Source organism: Strix uralensis, chromosome 11 (assembly GCF_047716275.1).
Source record: "Strix uralensis isolate ZFMK-TIS-50842 chromosome 11, bStrUra1, whole genome shotgun sequence".
In the NCBI taxonomy this organism is placed as follows: Eukaryota; Metazoa; Chordata; class Aves; order Strigiformes; family Strigidae; genus Strix; species Strix uralensis.
Window position 1 is genome coordinate 13,166,844 of NC_133982.1, and position 18,826 is coordinate 13,185,669.

Genomic DNA, 18,826 nt, shown 5'->3' on the forward strand with positions numbered 1-18,826 from the left:
GGCTCCAGTGTCCCCACATGCCGTGACCAATACCTGCAGTGATTTCCATGGGCAACAGCTTATGGCAGGCACAGAGAGTCACCAAACTCCCCTTTGTGACAGCGAATTGTCCCATCCCCAGTGCCCTCTGTTTGTACACAGAAACCCTCCAAATCCCCATTTTGTTGATATTTCTAATTGCACAGGATGAGCCTGCCTCTGGCATGCGGGCTCACCTCCGTCTGCTCCTCTCCATGTATTTGCTGCCTGCAGATGGGCCAGACCCAGCCCAGTGCAGGAGCTGCTGAAGGATTTTGGCCTTGTCTGATGCAGAACAGGCTCCCCATAAATTTCCCTTGGTTTAATCTCAACACTGAGCTGGGGGGGGCTTCCCTGTTAACTCAGGTTGTCACTAACTCTCCTGCCTGCTGGCAGGGCCAGTACAAACCGATGGCGATGAGACTGTGATTTTCCCCTCCAGCTCCAGCGATGGGATGCAGGATGCACTCAGTGCCCCCCTCTATCCACCCCGTGCCCTCTCCCTGCTGCTGGCATCACTTTCCAGATGCCCCCCTCACCTGGGGGCTGCACCTAGGTGGGTTTTGCAAAGCTGTTTGGGGCTTGGGAAGGTGTTCGCATTTAGACAGACAGGGCTGGGGGCAGCTGCAAGGGCATCTTGTAAGAGCTTTAGTTGGTGGTTGGGGCTTGTGCCCCAAATATCCTTCAAATCTCTTCAGGGCCTGGAAAATAGATGACACCTGCTCCAGGAATCACAGGCACCCCGAGGCCATCCCAGCCCGAGCCTGTGGTTGCAGCCGCAGTGCCTGGCACAGCTCATCGCCTCATCACTGGGGCCCTGCAAGCCCCGGGGGCTGCACAGGGGCATTTCTGAAGCTCTGATGCGACGCAGGTGAAGCTCTGATGTGAAACACTGCTTCGTTTAGGGCAGTTGTCAGCTTTCTGCCGGCCTCTGCCCGCGCTGGCAGGGAGGGCTGTGGAACAGAGCATCATTGACCCGCTCTTGAGCCTGTCCTTTGTATGCGCCGCCGCCTTCTCCCTAACAAAGCCTATTTTCTAATATCCCACGAGCTTTCTGCCATCCCCCCGCTGGCGTCCATGGGAGGCAAAGACAGTGCTCCAGCCCTTCTGGAGGTTTGCCCCCAAGAGTCCTGGTCTTTCTCCTCTGAGCCCCCGAGGAGCTGGCTGTCGTTGGCCCGGGGGTGCAGGGGGATGCCCAGGGGTGTGGGAGCAGTTGGCGGGGGGTGCAGGGGAGATGCCCAGGGGATATGGGGGGCAGTTCTGGAGGGATGCAGGTGGGAGATGCCTGTGGGGGTAGTGCAGAGGGATGGGGAGATGCCTTGGGGATGTAGGGGAAAAGGTGGAGGGATGCAGGCAGGATGCCCAGGGGTCAGTGCCAGGGGGGTTGCAGTGGTAGGGGGGTTCAGGTTGGCTGCCCAGGGGGGTGTAGGGGGCTACCCGGGGAGTGGAGCTGGGGGATGTGTGAGGAGTTGGCTGAAGGGATGTAGGGGGGATGTGGGGAGGTCTGTCCGGGAGGGTCAGGGGACTACTGGAGTGAGGCAGAGCTGGGAGGATACATGAGGGGCTGCTTTGGGGGATGCAGGAGAGATGCGGGAGCACAAAGGACGATGCAGGGGGATGCAGGGGGAAACCCAGAGGGCAGTCCGGGGACGTGCAGGGGGGGGTCTGGGGATTGGCACCGGGACATGCAGGGGGATGCAGGGGGGTACAGGGGGTTTTCTGGGGAGCTGAATGGCAGCATACAAAGGGTGATGCAGGGGGGTACAGGGGGTTGTCTGGAGACATGCCGGGGGGGGCTGCAGGGGGACGCAGGAGGTTGTTCAGGGACTGCAGGGTGTTGTCCGGGGAGCTGCACGCAGGGGGGGCTGCGGAGGTGTACCGGGGGGGTTTCCGGGGGACAGTCCTGGGCACGCAGGAGGGGCGGAAGGGTCGAAGGGAGGCTGAGGAGGTTGGAGGGGTCTCAGGGGGGCTGAGGGGGTCGCAGGAGGGTGCCCAGCGGCAGGCAGGGGGGCACGGGGCGGGGTGCCCGGCAGTCACCCCGTCCCCAGGACGCCCGTTTTCCCGGCGCTACCGCCCGGCCGGGCCCTTCCCCCCGTCACCCCCCACCACCCACCCCCCCCCCCCTCTCGGAGCATCCCCCCGCCCCCGCCGGGCTCCGGGGCCGCTTTAAAAGGCGCAGCTCCCCGCTCCGCCCAGCTCGGCACCGCGGAGCGCACCATGCCCGCCGCAGCCGGCCCCGGCCTGGGGAGCGCGGCCGCCCCGCCGCCCCCCGCCCGCCTCTGCCTGCTGGTCCTGGCGCTGCCGCTGGCGCTGGGCGGGCGGGGGGCCGCCGCCGAGCCCTCTCGCACCGTCTATACCAACCACTGGGCCGTGCGGGTACGGGGGGGGCCCGCTGAGGCCGCCCGCCTCGCCGCTGCCTACGGGTACATCAGCCTGGGGCAGGTAAGGGGGAAAGGGGGGTGGGGGGGGGTGTAGGTGTGGGGGTACTGGGAGTGGGGGCTGTAAGGAGGGGGGGGGCTTGCACCACGGTCCCGGAGCTGTCGGGGGTCCCGGGGAACTGTCGCGGCTCCCTGCAGGGGGACTTGGACCGGGAGTCTGTGGCGGGGGGTTGGGGGGTGTCCCGGGAACGGCGAGGCGCCGGGAGACCCGGGGAGCTGCCGGGGGCTGTCCCGGAATCGGAGAGGCGCCGGGAGTCCCGGGGAGCTGCCGGGGGTGCTGCACTGTGAGTCTCGGCACCGGGGAACTGCCGCGGGGGTGCCGGAATTGGAGAGGCGCCGGGGGTACCGGGGAGCTGCCGGGGCTCCCTGCACCGGGGAGCTGCTGGGGATCTCGCATTGTAGGTCTCGGCTTCGGGAAGCTGCCGGGGGGTCTCGGATTCGGAGAGGCGTCGGGGGTCCCGGGGAGCTGCCGGGGGTTTCCGACAACGGGGAGCTGTCGGGGGTCTCTCACTGTGAGTCTCGGCACCGGGAAGCTGCCGGGGGGGCCCCGAAAGCGGAGAGGAGCGGGGGGTTCCGGGGAGGTGCCGAGGGTGCCGGCAGCGGGAGCCTCTGGGCAATCCCGGGAGCGGGGAGCTGCCCGGGGGTCTTGCACCGTGAGTCTCAGCACCGGGGAACTGCCGGGGGTCTTGCACCGTGGGTCCCGGCTTCGGGAAGCTGGAGAGGGGGGTCCCGCGGAGCTGCCGGGTCTCCCGGGACCGGGGTGATGCTGGGGGTCCCAGGACCGGGCGATGGGCCCCCGCAGCGGTCGGGATGAGGATGATGCAGCGATGCTGGTGGAGCGCTTTGGCCCCGGGGGGGTGCGGCTGGGCAGCCCCGGCCCCTGTCCCTCCCCGGCTCCTCGGGGTGCCCTCGCCCCGCACGGCCCGCTCCCACACCGGCCGGGGGATTGCACAAGTTCCTTCCATCCCGGAAAGTTACATTTATGGATTTAACAAACTTGGGACTCTCTGGCCCGGGTTTTTCGGAGATTTTGGGAACACGAAGAACTTTTGCTTTCAATCCCCCCGCAGCACACGAATGGCTTAAAGGCGACTTTCAGCACGGCAGCTCTTTTTCCTCTCAATTTCTTCATCCTCTCTGTAAATCCAAATGTGGGCTGGTGTCCTCGGAGTTTCCTCCAGAGTTTATCGCCTCCCGTGCCGCCCGGCTGCTCAGCGCTTTTCTGGCTGGGTGGCACTTCAGGTTGTCTTCCTGCCCAAGGTGCCTCCTGGACTATAAATTATAACCTTCCTTTATATCACAACCCTGCTTTTAAGTATAATTAAAGTCACGGGGTGCTGCATAAACAAATTGTCGCGGAGAGGGGAGGCTGAATCGGGGGCACTGTCTCCTGCACCGGTGTCCGTGACCTCCCATGGGGGATAACCCCTCACGTCCCACCCTCTGTCTCCTACCTGCCGTGCTCAGCTCTCGTCCCACCAAGGGGAAAATCACTTTTAATATTCCCATGCCTCTCTCACAGGGCTGGGTGAACAGAGTTGTGCAACCCAAAGGGCTTTTCGGTGTTTGTCCCTGTTCAGCCAGAGAATATCTTGATCGAGCTTCCCACTCTCCCGATTTGCATCAGCCTAATGTCAGCTCCTGGTTTGGGGTTTTGCTCCCTTCCCTGCGGAGCATCTGCTCCCCACCAGCATCCTGGCTTTCCCGAGCTCATCTCCACGATGCTGATGTATTTGGCCCATGGGCATGACATGGCCCCCCCCAAAGCATCCATCCCTCCCCCTCGAGCCCTTTCCCGGGGCAGCCGGGCGCAGGCTGGAGAGCAGGGGAAATATTTCTGTGGTTGCATCAGGGTGTTCCTGGCTCCCGCCTTTCCCGCGGATGCTGGGAGCTCATGCACCGTTGGGGCTTCCCCAGCTGCTCACAACACACCCTGCCTTCAGCTCCCCCGAGCCCATCGGGCTTTTCCCACGGGAGTTCATCCACAGCCAAATCCCGAGGAACCGCTTTCCCTGTGTGCGTGTGCTCGTGAGTGATGTTTGTTGTGCTGTGCTTGGAGTTCATGGTGTGCCAGGGCCTGGGTGTCCCCAGCTTCCCCTGCTGCATCCTCTGCTTGTGGAGCTGCCAGGGATAGTACCGTCCCCGCTGAGATGTGCCCTCCCAGGGGCCTGGTCCTTCCTGCGGGAAAACCCTGCCGAGGGCACATCACCCTGCCCTGGGGAGATGTTCGGGTAGAGGCAGGTAGTGGAGTCCAGCATGGCGAGGGAGGAGGTGGAGGGTTGATGGTCATGGAGTGACCCAGCTGGGTGCCAGGAAGGCTCAGCCCTGCGCTGGTGGCTGGTGACCTCTTTTCCTCCGAGATGCAACCCCGGGGGCTCCTGGCATGCTGCTGGCTGGGAAGGGCATCGCCGGGCTTGGCACACACAGGTGTCTGCCCTGTGTCCCAGCTGTCCCCATGCCCAAACCATGCACCAAGACACCCTTAAACCCTTCTGGGTCACGGCAGAGTGACATTTCCCTTGGGAAACCATTTGCATCAACTTCCATTTAAGTGAAGCAAACAAACAAAAGGAAAAGCTTTTACACCCCTAAACGCCTGCTCATTCCTCCCCGACGGTCTTTGTTCGCACGCTGTGCTGGGGCGAGCCGGGACAGGCCCTGGCCGAGGGCGCTGCGAGGGCTGTGCGGTGCCGGTGCCCCGGGTAGTGCCTCTGCTGCTGTCCCGGGGTGGTGACGAGCCTGTTCCTATCCCGGTAACAGGATTGATATGAGTTTTTCGTTATGTGGTGTCCAATGCTGTAAGTTTTGTGAGGGCTTGCACATCCTTAGCAGTCTCATCTGCAGTGCAAGAGGTGGACAGGATTCATTTTGGGCTGGAATTGGAGCTTTCTTAGATTCCTGTCATCTGGGGATGCTGGAGCAATGGTGTCCTCACAGCCCTGGGCTCAGTCCTTACTGGGCTGAATCTGGCTGTGACCATCCCAGAATGACATTCCTGAGGGCAGGAGCTCAGCAGCTGGAGCCCTTGTCCCCAGTGGGGATGGGTGGTGTCCCCAGGAGGGGAGCAGGCACTGCCTCCCCACCCGGATCCATCTTCCTGGAGCACACCAGCACCAATGCAGCTGTTTTGCAGAAATTGGCTGGTTTGGGCTGGAGGACTTCGCTGTGATGGGGAGGGAAGAAACAGGCTCAGCAGTGCCCTGACTGGCTCTAGCGCTGCCCTCAGTGGTGTCCAGCTCCCAAAAAGCTCTCCTTTGCCATGTCTCATTAGCTACAAGTGACCTTGAACCTGCTCGAAATACTAATGGCTGTTAATGAGGCAGGGCAGGCGCTGGGCTCGTCTCCGCCTGGCAGTGCCTCAGGAGAGCCGGGTGCTGCTGCAGGAGCATCTCCTGGGTGCTTCTCCCTGCCCCAGTGCCAACTTGAGGGGGCTTACAGGTGACACCAGGATTTGGGGGAGAAGGGCAAAAGGGGAATGCAAAAGGAGATCAGGAGGTGGCCAAACCCCTTGCAACTATACCTCTTTTTAACACTGTTAAGGACCATATTTGTAGAGTAATTCCTGTTGGCAGGGACCTCTGGAGGTCTCTGGTCCAACCCCCCAATTAACTTTGAGGCTAAATTAGGCTGTGCAGAGCCTCAGCTGGGTGAGATTCAAAGCTCTCCAAGGATGGAGATCCCAGCACCTCCCCAGGCCAGTGAGTCACCACCCTACACAAAAAATTACTCTTTTTATACCCAGTTAGGATTTCTTCCCTTACAACTTCTTGCTTCTCATCCTTCTGCCATGCATCTCCACATCTCTCTGACTGCCTGGATCCTGTAGGGGCCATGAGTAGCTCCTTCAGCTTCAAACTTTTTCCCATTTGACTGGATGACATTGGCAAGTGTGTGATTATTTTTTTTTTTTCTTTGAAAGCGGGGCCCTCGGGGTAGTGCCAATGGCATCGCAGGGTGCAAAATGTGTTCACATTGCTTCTGGCTTGCTCCACCTGCAGCCCAGCTGAGCTGGGCAGCACCAGCCAGGGCTTCCTCTGCCTCGATTAACAGGGGGGAAGAAAACCATCTCATTTTTGTTGAGGTACAAATTTAAGTTGCCTCAAAAAATCTCACATTCCCTCTGAAACTTCAGCCCCAAACTGCAAATCAATTGGTAAAATTAAAATCGACCCTTGTAAAATTAAAATTGACCTCCCCTGCACGTTCTTGGCAGAAATTAGATGTCTAAGAGGTCAAGGTTGATAGTTGCAAACACACTGGGGAGGTCTGGAACTGCTCGGTGTGGTCTCCTGGGCTTCGGGTGGGTGGGCTTGGTAACCACAGTTGGTGGCAACCTGGACTACCTCCTCTGGGGCAGAGCTGGGACCTTTCAGCGTGGGCAGCTGTCTTCTGGCTGGTCAGGAGCTGATGGGAATGATTGCTCATCGATGTAGCCAGGAAGGATCAGCCCTTGGTAAAGTCCTGCTGTTTGCCTCTTGGGTGCTCCGCTGGGTTTTCCAGCGTTGCCGTCGCTGTGGCCGTAGGGCTGTGGCCTTGCTGGTGCTGTATGCAGGAGAAAACCCAACTCTTTTGGGTGTCTCCAATACTCCCATCCCCAGGGGTTACACTGCAGAGCCCTCACTAGCTGATCAACATCAAGGAAGAGAACAAATACTTTTCCATTTTTAAAAAAAATAACATTTTTTAATTTTTCTCCTTAGAATAGCTTAGGTGGAAGGGGGGGCCTCTGGAGGTCACTGGGTCCAACCTCTGCTCAGAGCGAAGCTGGCTTTCAAGTTAGCCCCAACATGAGATGGTTTTCCTATTTTTTCCTTCCATAAATCCTAGGAGGATAAAGAATCTGGGGTACAGGGTGGTTTTCCTGCCACTCTGGCCACATATCCCCAGAACCTGGGGTGGGATCATCTCCTTCCCCCATCCTCTTTCATTGTGTGGTAATTTCACATTTATTTCTGAAAAGCTCTGTGCCTGCTCCGGTTGGGAACAGAAGCACTTCTTCAGCTGATGCTTGTTTATAGAGCGTGATCCTGTTACGACGAGTGCTGGAGGGACCGGAGATGAGAATAAACTGAATATTATAAACCTGCAAACTGCAGGCTGAGCCAATGGATGTGGAGCTGAACCGCCCAGTCTGTGGGATCGGGATTTCCAGGCAGAGTGAACAAGAGGCAGGGTGGCCTCACGCAAGGTTTCCCTAAAATACCGGGTGGTTGGAGCATCCTCTTTCCCTTTCCTAAGTACAAGTGGATTTGAGGAATAGCTTCTAAAAGCCAAATGCAGATTGCAATGAGCAACTGCTCTGCATGTAGATGTTAAAGAAAACGCCCAGCTATGCTCTAATGCAAAGAAAAAAAGTGGTGGGGAGTGGGAGGGAGGGTTTAAATGAACTTGAGTGGAAACAAATTACAGAAATCACACTAACGGCAGTAAAGTTGGTGCAATGACATTCTGGCATAAAAGGCAGAGCAAAACTAATTAAATATTTAATGCTCCTAAGAGGCACTGGCACATCTCAAGGTATTAAGTGTGATAAACATGTAAGTAGTTGTCATCATCTGCTTCAGCATCTGGTCCAGACAAACCTGTTTTCTCCCTGCTGTCCTGTTGCAGCCAGTCCTGGGCTGGCCTCAGGGGATGTCATCCTGGCCCCTGGGTCACATGTGGCCTCAGGGACATCACCCTGGCTCCTGGGTTGCAGATGGGGGCTCGTAGTGTGGCTCACCCTGATCCTGTGAGCCAGGCACAGGGACTGCTGCTGGCTCCCTGCAGCATCCAGCTCCTGGCCATGGGACAGGTTTTTTTGGGGGGAAAAAAAAACAACCGCAGGGAAAAGGGAATTTACAGCAGAGACTAAATTTGTACTGAAATTGTGTGACCTGGGAGCTGCATGCCAGTGAGTGCAGCTCTTGGGTCATTCCCATTCCTATGGCTTTGAATCCCTCTGGGATGTTCATCACATGGTGCCTGGCTGAGATCACCGGGTTCATTGCATAGCCCCGGGACTTTATCCATGCTTTTGGGATGGAAAAAGAGGAGTTGTGGTGTCTCCGGGATGAGAGGGCTGGAGGCAGTGCAGCCACCCTGGGGCTTGGCAGGATGGTGTGGCTGGCACAGTGTTTTCCCACAAATGCAAGACCTTTCAGCTCCGTGCAAGGGAAAAAAGGGCAAAAACTTGTAAAAGGGGAGTGTGGGGTTTCTCCAAGCTGAAGGAGCTGGTGGGGCTGCCTTTCCCAGCTTGCCTTCGCTCCCAGGCTGCACTTACTACTGGGGAGGGACTCCAGGCTGGGGCATGTGTTATACATCCCTTGGGATGGATGGTTGGTTTGCTTGGAGATTTTTTTTGACTCCTGCTGCTGCTGTCGCTGACTCCAGGCTAAACACATTTATATCCCATGGTTCCCAGGAGCATCCCAGGGCTAGCAGGGATTGCGTTCACCTCTCCTTATGGGGCTGTTCTTGCTGTGAGGGCGAAGCCGGAGTGTCGGGTGGGGAAAGGCAGCACGATGAGACACAGCTCCCCCGGCTCTGTCGCAGCTGCTGAGCTCATTTTTAGCTCATCATTTCTGCTTGGGAGCTGATGGAAGACAGTTTGAAAAGATGCATTTAATGGGTGAAAATTCATAAAAATATTTTCCGGGCTCTGTTGCGGCAGTGCAGCATCTGGCCACCAGCGCTGTTTGCCATGGCGGTGACACTGGGGTTAGTGCCAGCATCCTGCATCTCCTCCTTGAAGGGGTTTGTGGTGCCAGGCACAGCTGCACCGATGCATGAAGGGATGCTGCCAGCACTAAAATGGAGGGTGACCATGGGAAAACTTCATTTTTTTTAAAAAAATCCCCTCTCTTTTTGCAGATCGGGAGCTTGGAAAACTACTACCACTTTCACCACAGCAGGACGTTTAAGCGCTCAACACTGAGCAGCCGGGGACCGCACAACTTCCTCCGCATGGACCCCAAGGTATGGGGCCAGGCAGCCTGGGGTCCCCCAGCCTCTGTGGGGGCTGGTGGGATAGGGGTCCCTGCTTCCCCCCAGAGAAGCCTCTTAGCTTGGTCTAGGTTATAGCGTGAGCCCAAGCATCTTGCGACGACATGTTATCTTTGAACCGCAGCCCTGTGCATGCACTGGGTGACTCACTGGACATGGGTACATCGATTGGTGGTGAAAAATACTTAGAAGTGACTAAATGCTAACATCTGCCTGAAAGTCGTGAGGAAAAAAAAGGGGGAAAAAAGTCTTCCAGGATAGAAAGACTGTTGCATGCTCAGGGTGTTGATCCAGTTGCCACAACACTTGCTGCCTCAGTGGTTGCTATGTGTGAAATCCTTGGCAATAGCTCTGCATTGCTTTTTCCTAGAGCAAGGATCCAAAGGGATTTTCAGCACAGCTGAATTGAGAAAAGTAATGGGGGGGGGGGGAGAAGGCAAGGAGCAACAGGCGGGACCTGGGTGAGCTGGGCTGGGGGTGGTGGGGAAGAGCTGCAGCCCTGTTTCGGCTTTTCTGCTTCCTCAGCTCCACCCGGTGCCTGAACCCTGCGAGATGCTACTTCTGCAGAGCAGGAGAAGCATTAATGTGTGGGTGGGGAGGGTCTGGTTTTTGGAGAGAAATAAATGCAGAAAAAGCCATTGCAGTGAAAGTACCCATGCTGCAGTGAGCTGCTGGTGCTTGCACCAATGCCTGGCCACCCTTGGGGTGCTCCCAGCCTCCCTTGGGATGCTCTTCCCTGAGACATTTCCAGCCCACTCAGCACAACACATCCCACCTGCCTCTATCCAGACCCACACAGCCACCCTGCTTTCCCCAGCCAGCCAGCTTTCCAGAGAGATTTGCTGTTAAATATTTGGACAGGGTCTGTAGCCCATTTCTGAGTGTGTTGCCGGCGGGGAAAACCTCAGCAAGGGGAGTTTTGGTGCCCTGGAAGTGTGCTGAACTCTAATTAAAGCTGTTCACCCTTGGGGAGGTGCACAGGCATCCCAGCAAATGATGAATTCAGCTCTGCAATTGAAATACCTCCATTTAAATGAGTCTAGTTATAATGCAAACCAAATCAATTGACTTTTAGTCTTATTAACATTTACCTTACCTTGCTCTATGGACTGCAAGCTACAGCAATTAGCTCCTGTTCTCTTAATCCTTCCTTATCACTCCGAGTTCAAGACCTCTTGGCAGGTGTTGTTTCTCCCCATCTCCCATGCATATTTGCAAATCGTTTTGGGAATGTCTTGGCATTTGGATGGCACCAGCTTAGCATGCGCAACGCAGGAAAACATCACCTCGAGGCACAAGGAAACGCTAGCTGGAATAGGGAAAATGGAAACAAATCTTGCAGAAATCCCGAAGAACCAGCAAATCCAATCATTTGCAGATGTTGGGTGGTTCGTGCCTTCCAGGGGCTATTGTTTCCAGTTGGGGTTTGCTCTGCCCCGGGGGTCGGTGGCACAGGGGCCAGGTCCTGGCAAGAGGACCATGGCCAAGCCCTCCATCCCGAGGACGCGGGTGGCCGGGGATGGGGAGACCGGGGTCCTGGTCCCCGTGGGACCACGCTGCTGCCGAGTTCCCCTCTTGCCCCAAGAGATCCCCGCAGCCAGTGTCTGCTCCGTTTGGGGCTGATATGAGCCAAGCAACATGGCAGGTGATGGAAAGGGTGGAGAGATGTAGAAAATCTAGCAGTTTGGGGGGCAGGTTGTGGTGGTGAGAGTAAGAGACGTGCAGGGGCAGTGGGATGCAGAGTGAGGTCACACCATGCTGCACCACCCCTCTTACAGGCTTCACTTACAGCTCTTGTCACCATAAACTTTTCCGCTCGCTGGGATGCTCCTGTTGGTCCTCGCAGTGTTTGAGCCTTCAGCCTCACTGCTTCAGTCTCTTAATCCTCATCAGAGGATGTCACAGCCTCAGTCCCTGTGCCTCTGGCCATGCACTGTAGCAAAATCAACCCCACCGAAATGATTTCTGCTGTGTTTTATGGCAAACATATGCTGGAGCCATCTTGTTTGTCCTGGATCTCTGCTTTAATTCCTGTACATCCGCTGGAGTAAGTCAAGCTATTGCTTTTCTGGAGCTGCAAAGGGAGTTGAATCCTCGCCTGTGCTGGTTGTTGTGCTTGGTGAAGCTACCTGGGCAGCTGGATCCGGGCATCACCCACTGAAAATCTCAGAGTAAGGAGGAAATCAAAAGCTGCCCCTCTGTTTCCAGCAGGGACGAAGGGTTTGGCTTGGTGATACCTGTGTCTCCTTGCAGGGTCATTTGGTGCCACTCAGGGTCACCTCATTATTGCTAACTAGGATTTGCAGGGGTGGAGCTGGGACCCCCCAGGCTCAGGACTGTGTTGTAACAGTTTGGCCTTTTCTAGTAGCAAAAAGACTTTTTTTTTTTTTTTGATTTTTAAATTTCCGAGAAGCTTTTCCCCCACCCCGGATGAGTGATGGAAGTCGATCCAAGTTTCACAAGTTGTGGGAGCATTACAGGGATGCCCCAGGCTCCTTCCTGCTTGCCTGTTGTCTTCCCACGCCAGCCACATCGATTTAGCAACCCCCCCTGGAAATCGATGCTGTTAAACTGCTGATTTCTCTGTGTCCACACAAGAGTTCCCCATCTACTCCCGGCTGGCAGCGCTGGGGTCGATCAGGAGCATGTTTAAAGTGAAGATGTCCCTGCAAGGCACCGCAGCTCCTGGCAAAAGCCCGTGAAATCCCACATCTTCCCATCATTCCTGCATCTAGCAAAGCTGCAGGGAAGAGCGATAGCTGTGGCTTGGGCAGCGAGACCCATGGTAACACTGCCAAGGAGTTCTGCTTTAAGGAGAAAAGTTGTGTATTCGGGCCATGTCCTCTAACGTTTTTTTTTTTTTTTATTAACTAGACCATTAAGTTGTATTTTTGCTTCCAATGCTTAAATCCATCCTCGTATAAGCAAAGCAGCATGCTGTTGTCAGCCAAGGCAGCGTGGAAACTCAATTTTTCTATGAAATATATATATTTTTTCCTTTCAACAGTTTTTTTCTTTAAAATATATATGTTTAAAAACAAAGCTCTAGGCTGGAAACTGTCAGGTTTCTGATATGCACAGCTCCCCATCCACCTCCATCCAAGTCAGGGAACTATAAACCATGCAAGAAGAACTCGGTTCAGCTGACAGTTTCACATAAATGAGCCCAACAAAAACTTGCATTTTGGATTTTTATTCTTTTTGTTACAGACTTAGACACAAGAATAGAGACAACCCCATGAGCAGCTCTGCTGTTCCCAAAAGACCCTGAGCCATTGGGAAGAAAGTGTCTGGTGAGGAGGGATGTGCTGCAGAGCCCTCTCAGCTCGTCAGCTGGTGCCTCCCTTCTCCCCCCAGCATGAGCACATGTAAAGATTTGGCATATAAATTATTTTTAAAACCTGTTTTCAATAAACCCAGGTTTCATCTCCATGCTGAAGGCAGGAGAGCCCCTTTTGTGGGCAATCAAGGGTCTAGGGGGGGAAAATGCTTCCCAGGGATGGGATGTGGCTGCTCCCAAACTGACACCTTAGGCAGCTCCTGCCGCAGTGGCGTGGGCAAACACTGGCGTTTCCCAATCCCGGCCTTTTCCGGCTCATTTCCCATTTGATCTCTTTGCATGTCATGCCCCACTGAAAAGCAAACAAATGTCAGAGCGGTCGGCCCTGAGGCCACCTCGCCCGCAGCCAGTACCAAAACATCTCTCCGGAGCCAGCCACATCCCCCGAGACCTGCCATGGCCATGTGTAGTCATCCCATATCTTTGGGAAATGTGTGTTGCACTTGGGTAAAGCCCCCAATTTTATTATTTTATCAGGAGGAGAGGAGCTTGAAGGATGAGCAGCCGTGGAACCACGTGATAAAGTCTCAGGGCTGAGCTGCTGCTGCTGCCTTCTGGCCGGCGGGGAAGGATAAGCCCCAAAATTAAGCCAAGCACCTGAGTCTTCTCCAACACTTTGACTAAACACAGAAATATGTGGCTCGCCTCCAGTGAGACTTCAGCGCGTGCTTCAGTGCTTCGCTAAGCCAGGGGGGTTTAGGCATGCGTTTGGAGGCGACATTATTTATGCTCAAGTGTTTTGCTGCACCGGGAGAGGAATCTGGTCCCTGGCTCAGAGACCACAAAGAGCTGAACTTGCCTGTCTGTCTGTCCATCCATCCTTTCTCCCCCAAAACGGAGCTGCTATCTCCGCAGCAGCTCTGGCAGAGGAGATGGGGGTTTGCCAGAGTGTGGGGTGATGCTGGGATGGGTCCAGGCTGCGGTTTGCACTGTCTCTGCATCCTTCATCCCATTATCAGCGGGTGATGCCCACAGGCGATGCTGACCCATGGCTCTGCTTGCAGGTGGACTGGCTGCAGCAGCAGGAGGTGAAGCGGCGGGTGAAGAGGCAAGTCCGAGGCGAGCCACATGCCCTGCCCTTCAACGACCCAGTGTGGCCCAACATGTGGTACCTGGTGGGTATCTCCCCACCGCCACCCCACAAGGAGCCCGCTGCTTTACAGGGGAGTTAATTTATTTTTAATCGAATGCATCATCAGTCTTTGCTTAGCCCGGCCAATAATGAAACACCTTAATATCAGCAAATGTGCTTGGCAGCAGGATTTTAAAATTGTAAATTAATACATGGGAGAGTCTAGTTTGAAGTGTTGCACCATCATTAGCAGCCCCTCGTTATGGTCTGCGCAGTGAAGGCTCGGGAGCAGCGCGGCTGCAGCGCTGATGCATTTTACCCATCCAAAAGCTGCAACCATCTATTTACAATATCATTTTTTCTCCTGCCTGCCTCATTGATCTGTATTTGACAGGGAAATTCATTGAAAATTAAGCGCAGAAAGGAAATGAGCACTTCAAAACCGAAGAGCCCGCAGTATTTGAAATGGAAGAGGAAAAGAATAATAGGGAGATAGCATTGCCTGGATTAACTGCTGCTGGATGGCTTTGATCAGTGGAGTAAAGTTATAACAAATCTAGGAGTTATATGGCAGGGCGTGGGATGTAAATATATTTTCTGGTTGATTAAATGGGCTCCCAGCCTGGCTGCTCGCTTACTTGGGCTGAAATGGGGATGCAGCCCTTTTGCAGCTGTGTTTCCCCCTCCATAGCACTGCGGTGATAAAAGCAGTCGCTGCAGGTCGGAGATGAATGTCCTGGCAGCCTGGCAGAGGGGCTACACCGGCAAAAACGTGGTGGTCACCATCCTCGATGACGGCATAGAGAGGAACCACCCTGACCTCCTGCAAAATTATGTGAGCTGGGGGCTGGATGGGCTGGGGATGGACGGGCTGGGACTGGTCCTCATGGTGAATTGATTTATGGAGAATTTCAGTGTATAAACACAGCTTAAGTCTGTGTATTGGCAGATTAGAAGAAAAGGATTTTTTAAAAAATGCTCAGGATGTTTTTAAGAAGGAAACAAAGTTTTTAGACAAGAGGGTTTGGGGGAAACTCCCTTTTTGCAGCTGCCTGGGAAGTGGCCACCTCCCTCCAGCTCACCAGGGCAGAGCCAAAAACCTGCATGAACCCGCTCAGCCCCAGCTCAAACCCCAGACGGCCACAGTGGGGGGGACCCAGCAGGTTTTGGGGTAAGAAGGAGTTGTCCCTGAGGTAGCGGGATGTTTCCCCCGGGAAGCACGCAGAGCTGCAGCCCAGAACTATATATCCTGAGCAAATAGTTAGAAAATAAGGGGAAAATGACATTTTCTGCTCAGCTTGGTTCTGTCAGCCACCGCGTCAGCTGCAGGTGAAGCAGGACTGCGCCGCTGCCGAGGCCGCTTTGTCCCACGCTGTGCTGGTAAATCAAATCTAATGGTGGCAACATGTTTTCAGGACCCTCTTGCAAGCTACGACGTCAACGGGAATGACCACGACCCGACTCCGCGCTACGATGCCAGCAATGAGAATAAGTACGTGGTGCTAATTGCCGTGGAGCCGGTGTCTGCGTGGCCGGGGTGTGTGGGGGTCCCTGGGACTGGGGGTACCCCCTGGGGTGTAGAGGATGCTGTGTTATGGGCTTTGCACAGAGTCATTGCATTTAATACCAATCCAGCCTGTGGCAACCACGCTAATTGCTAACGAAGCATCACGCCATCGAATGAAGGCACAGGGTGGGGGAGTTCCTTGCAGTGGTCAGGGATTAAACCACGTGAGTCGAGCTGGGTGGTTTAGATGGCAAAACTTGGACACACTTTCTGGGCTTCAGTTAAAGAGGGACGGGCACGTGGTGGCACCTGTGGAAAGGAAATGGGTATGCAAAGAGCAAATTGCATTTAGGTGCAAAAAGCAAAGAGCAAATTGCATCTAGGTGCTAGATGCAAAGAGCAAATTACATGTAGGTACAAAATGCAAAGAGCAAGTTGTATCGAGGTGCAAAAAGCAACGAGCAAATTGCACCTAGGTGCAAAAATGCAAACAGCAAATTGCTTTCTGCATTAGTTTCCTGTGTCCCCCAGCCCTTGCTGTGGGTTTTGGATAAGGGCTCTCCAGCTCTTGGGGCACTTTCTTCCACTGCTCTGGCCTCGGGGCCAGTTTCTGGGTGCTGGGTGGCTGGGGGGGATCCTTTGCTATGGGACATCAGCTCGTGGGGGGTTTCTCTTTGCAGGCACGGCACTCGCTGCGCGGGGGAAGTGGCGGCGGCGGCGAACAACTCATACTGCATCGTGGGCATCGCCTACAACGCGCGCATCGGAGGTGAGGCTGGCGCCTGCCTGCGGCTCCCCTGCCCTTCGCCGTCCCCCCAAGGGACCGCGGCCACCCTGGTCGTGCCGCTGGGCTCCCGGGGTGGGTGGGTGGTGGGGTGCTGTTCCCCCAGATATTGCCAGGAGAGAATCTTCTCCTTGGTGCTCCGGCTGCAGGGAGCCCTGAGGGAGCCTGGAGGAGGATGGGTGACATGGGGTGGTGCAGGGGACTCCTGCTCCATATATTTTGGGGCGGAAGCATGCTGCTTGGGCTGCATCCTCACCGTGAGGATGCGTGTGGATAGAGGATGTGGTAGTTTCACCCCAAAAAGTTCACAGCTGATCTCAGGGGTCTGACCTTCTTGTGGTGGCTGCATTTGCTATGGTTGGTGGCGCCGGTTTAGCTTCAGAGCTGAAATTGCTCATTTGTGAGGTTAACATCTGCAGGTGAGCTGCCTGGGGGGGGACCTGGGAGGACCCCCAAAATATCCTTGTGGGGAAAGCACCAAGGAGATGGGGGGCTGGGGCTGTGTGGGGTGGGAGGATCTTTGCCCGGTCCCTCAAATAACATGGTGCGCGGGAAGCAAATGAATATTTATCACCAAATGGGAGCCTGGTGGTAATTAGTATCACAGAGCTCATTTGCATTGGCCTAGCTGGTTTTGGAGCCTGGGTTGAGCCGGGGCTGGTCTGGCCAGCCCAGTCTGGTATAGCAACTGTTGGTGGGGTGGGAGTGTGGTATCCCATCTGCATGGCCGGTGAGATCGTGTAGGGAACAAATACCTGGAGCCAGGTCCTCACATGGGTTTTTAGCTCCGTCCCTGGCAGGACTGGATGGGGAGAGGGGCTTTTGCTGCAACCCCTCCTACCACCCCACACTGGGCGACGTCACCGTCAGGAGCACGGCCCCAAGCACCCATGGGTGGATTCAGGGCTTAATTTCTTCTCTCAGCGTGTTCATCCTGGCTGTGCAAGAAGCAGCTTTCGTTAGGGTTGTGTCTTCAGGGAGTCCTGCTCCTGGCCAAGCACCATCAGCAGTTCCCTGTGTTGGAAAAATCCCCCAAGGGAAAAAATAACCCTGTGGAGGGTGAATGGGGGAGTGACAGGGGCTGTAAAGGCTGTGGCACGTCCCTCCATCCCCTCCCATCCCCTGGTGCTTGTGGGGTGGCTTCATGCTTCTTAGAGGCTTCTTGCCTCTAAAAATCCATCTCCAAGCACACACCGAGCAGCAGCAGAGCAAGGCAAAGCTCTCGGCGGGGTTTAAGGCAGTTTTGCACCCTGCAGGATCAGGCCATTGCCTTCATGTTCCTTTCCAAGCCCATTTTTCTGCAGCAGCCATGGAGACGAGTTTACTTGTTGACTTTATAACGACCTATGGGTCTCATTTTAATTTGCTTCCTTTAACGAGTGCCTTGCCTTGGGGGTGTGCTGGGGAGGTGTTGAGTGAGACAAGGCACCTGGCAGAGGGCTGGGGGGCTGTGGGCTTCCCACAATGTGAACAGGCAAAGGGGAAAAATAAAGTCTGTAGCCATATCAAGTTTGGGATCGTGGAGGAAAATACGCTATAGCTGCAGTGAGAGTGATTTTAGATGGATTACGCAAATAAAGCAGCGATTAATGAGCATGAGTTGTTGGGGAAGCCTATTTGTCACACTCTGAGAGCTACCATCTAATTTTGCCGGCTGCTCTTCAGCGCTCTTGCGTTGCTTTTCATTTGCTCTGGGCAAAATACATTGCTTCTCAAGAAACAAAAAGGGCTCCTGCCATTCCTCCTCCTCCTCTCCCCTCTCCTCAAGCACCCACTTTGGAGGCCGGTATTGCTCCCCGTGTGGCAAAGAGCTCATTTATTTTGCAGCATCCTTCCCCGCTCCCTCCTGCCCCCCTTTATTTAACCAGGGGGTTCCCACATCGTGAGTGGTTGTCTCTGGGCTGGCTTTAGGCTGGCTTTGGTTTGGGTTTGAGTTGGCTTTGGGCTGGTTTTGAGTTGGCTTTGGGCTGACTCCGGGTTGGCTTTGAGCTGTCTTTGGGCTGTTTTGGGCTGACTTTGAGCTAAATTTAGGTTGGCTTTGGGTTGACTTTGAGCTGACTTTGAGCTAACTTTGGGCTGACTTTGGGCTTGTTGATGAACATGCCCACATTTAGCAAGCACAGAAAACCATCTCTCGGCTGGTTTTGCTTGCGGCACTGCAACCAAGCACAACTCAGACACCAGGCTCAGCTTCTTGCCCCTTCCTACACGACAAAGAGCGGAAGTTTTTGTGAGCTGCTCTGCTCGCTCATTTTATGTTTCTAAGCTTGTTTTTGGCTGGTAGGGGACAGTGTTGAAAAGAGATATTTGAGTTGACTGGTGTCCAGAGCGCAGCTGCAGCTGTAAGGACATCTGCCTGCATTTGTTTGCTTTAAGAAAAAATACTGTGGAAGGGGAAATGCATTTTATAAATCAGACTCTCCCTGGCTGGCAAAATATGATGCTGAAATTTCCAGCATCTCTTTTCCTGCAAAGGCTGTTTCTGGGCAGCCCTTTGAGGTGCCTGGCACCCTCTGCCCTCTGTGCAGAGGGGGCAATCCAGCAGGGAAAGGGTGAGGGGGAGTGGTGGGGGTTGTAACCCTCATATTCCAGCAGTTTGATGCTGGAGATGTGCAGCTTTCCCAGTGAGAGCTGATGGGCTCTACCTGCAAACTGCTGTGGCTGGTGCCTGCTGGCATTCCCG

At 55.1% G+C, this 18,826-nt stretch overlaps 1 protein-coding gene across 2 annotated transcripts in view; it reads left to right on the forward strand.

Moving 5' to 3' along the window:
* The first annotated feature begins 2,229 nt into the window (after positions 1-2,229).
* PCSK6 (proprotein convertase subtilisin/kexin type 6) overlaps positions 2,230-18,826 on the forward strand; it is a 37,145-nt gene continuing 20,548 nt past the window's right edge. For both annotated transcript variants that reach the window (XR_012630494.1, XM_074881129.1), the window contains exons 1-6: positions 2,230-2,460; positions 9,309-9,413; positions 13,785-13,895; positions 14,544-14,687; positions 15,268-15,344; positions 16,040-16,128. Coding sequence is in view for 1 of the 2 variants with exons in the window: in XM_074881129.1 (XP_074737230.1) it covers positions 2,236-2,460; positions 9,309-9,413; positions 13,785-13,895; positions 14,544-14,687; positions 15,268-15,344; positions 16,040-16,128 (751 nt within the window). In the remaining variant the exon portion in view is untranslated. The remainder of the gene's footprint in view (positions 2,461-9,308; positions 9,414-13,784; positions 13,896-14,543; positions 14,688-15,267; positions 15,345-16,039; positions 16,129-18,826) is intronic.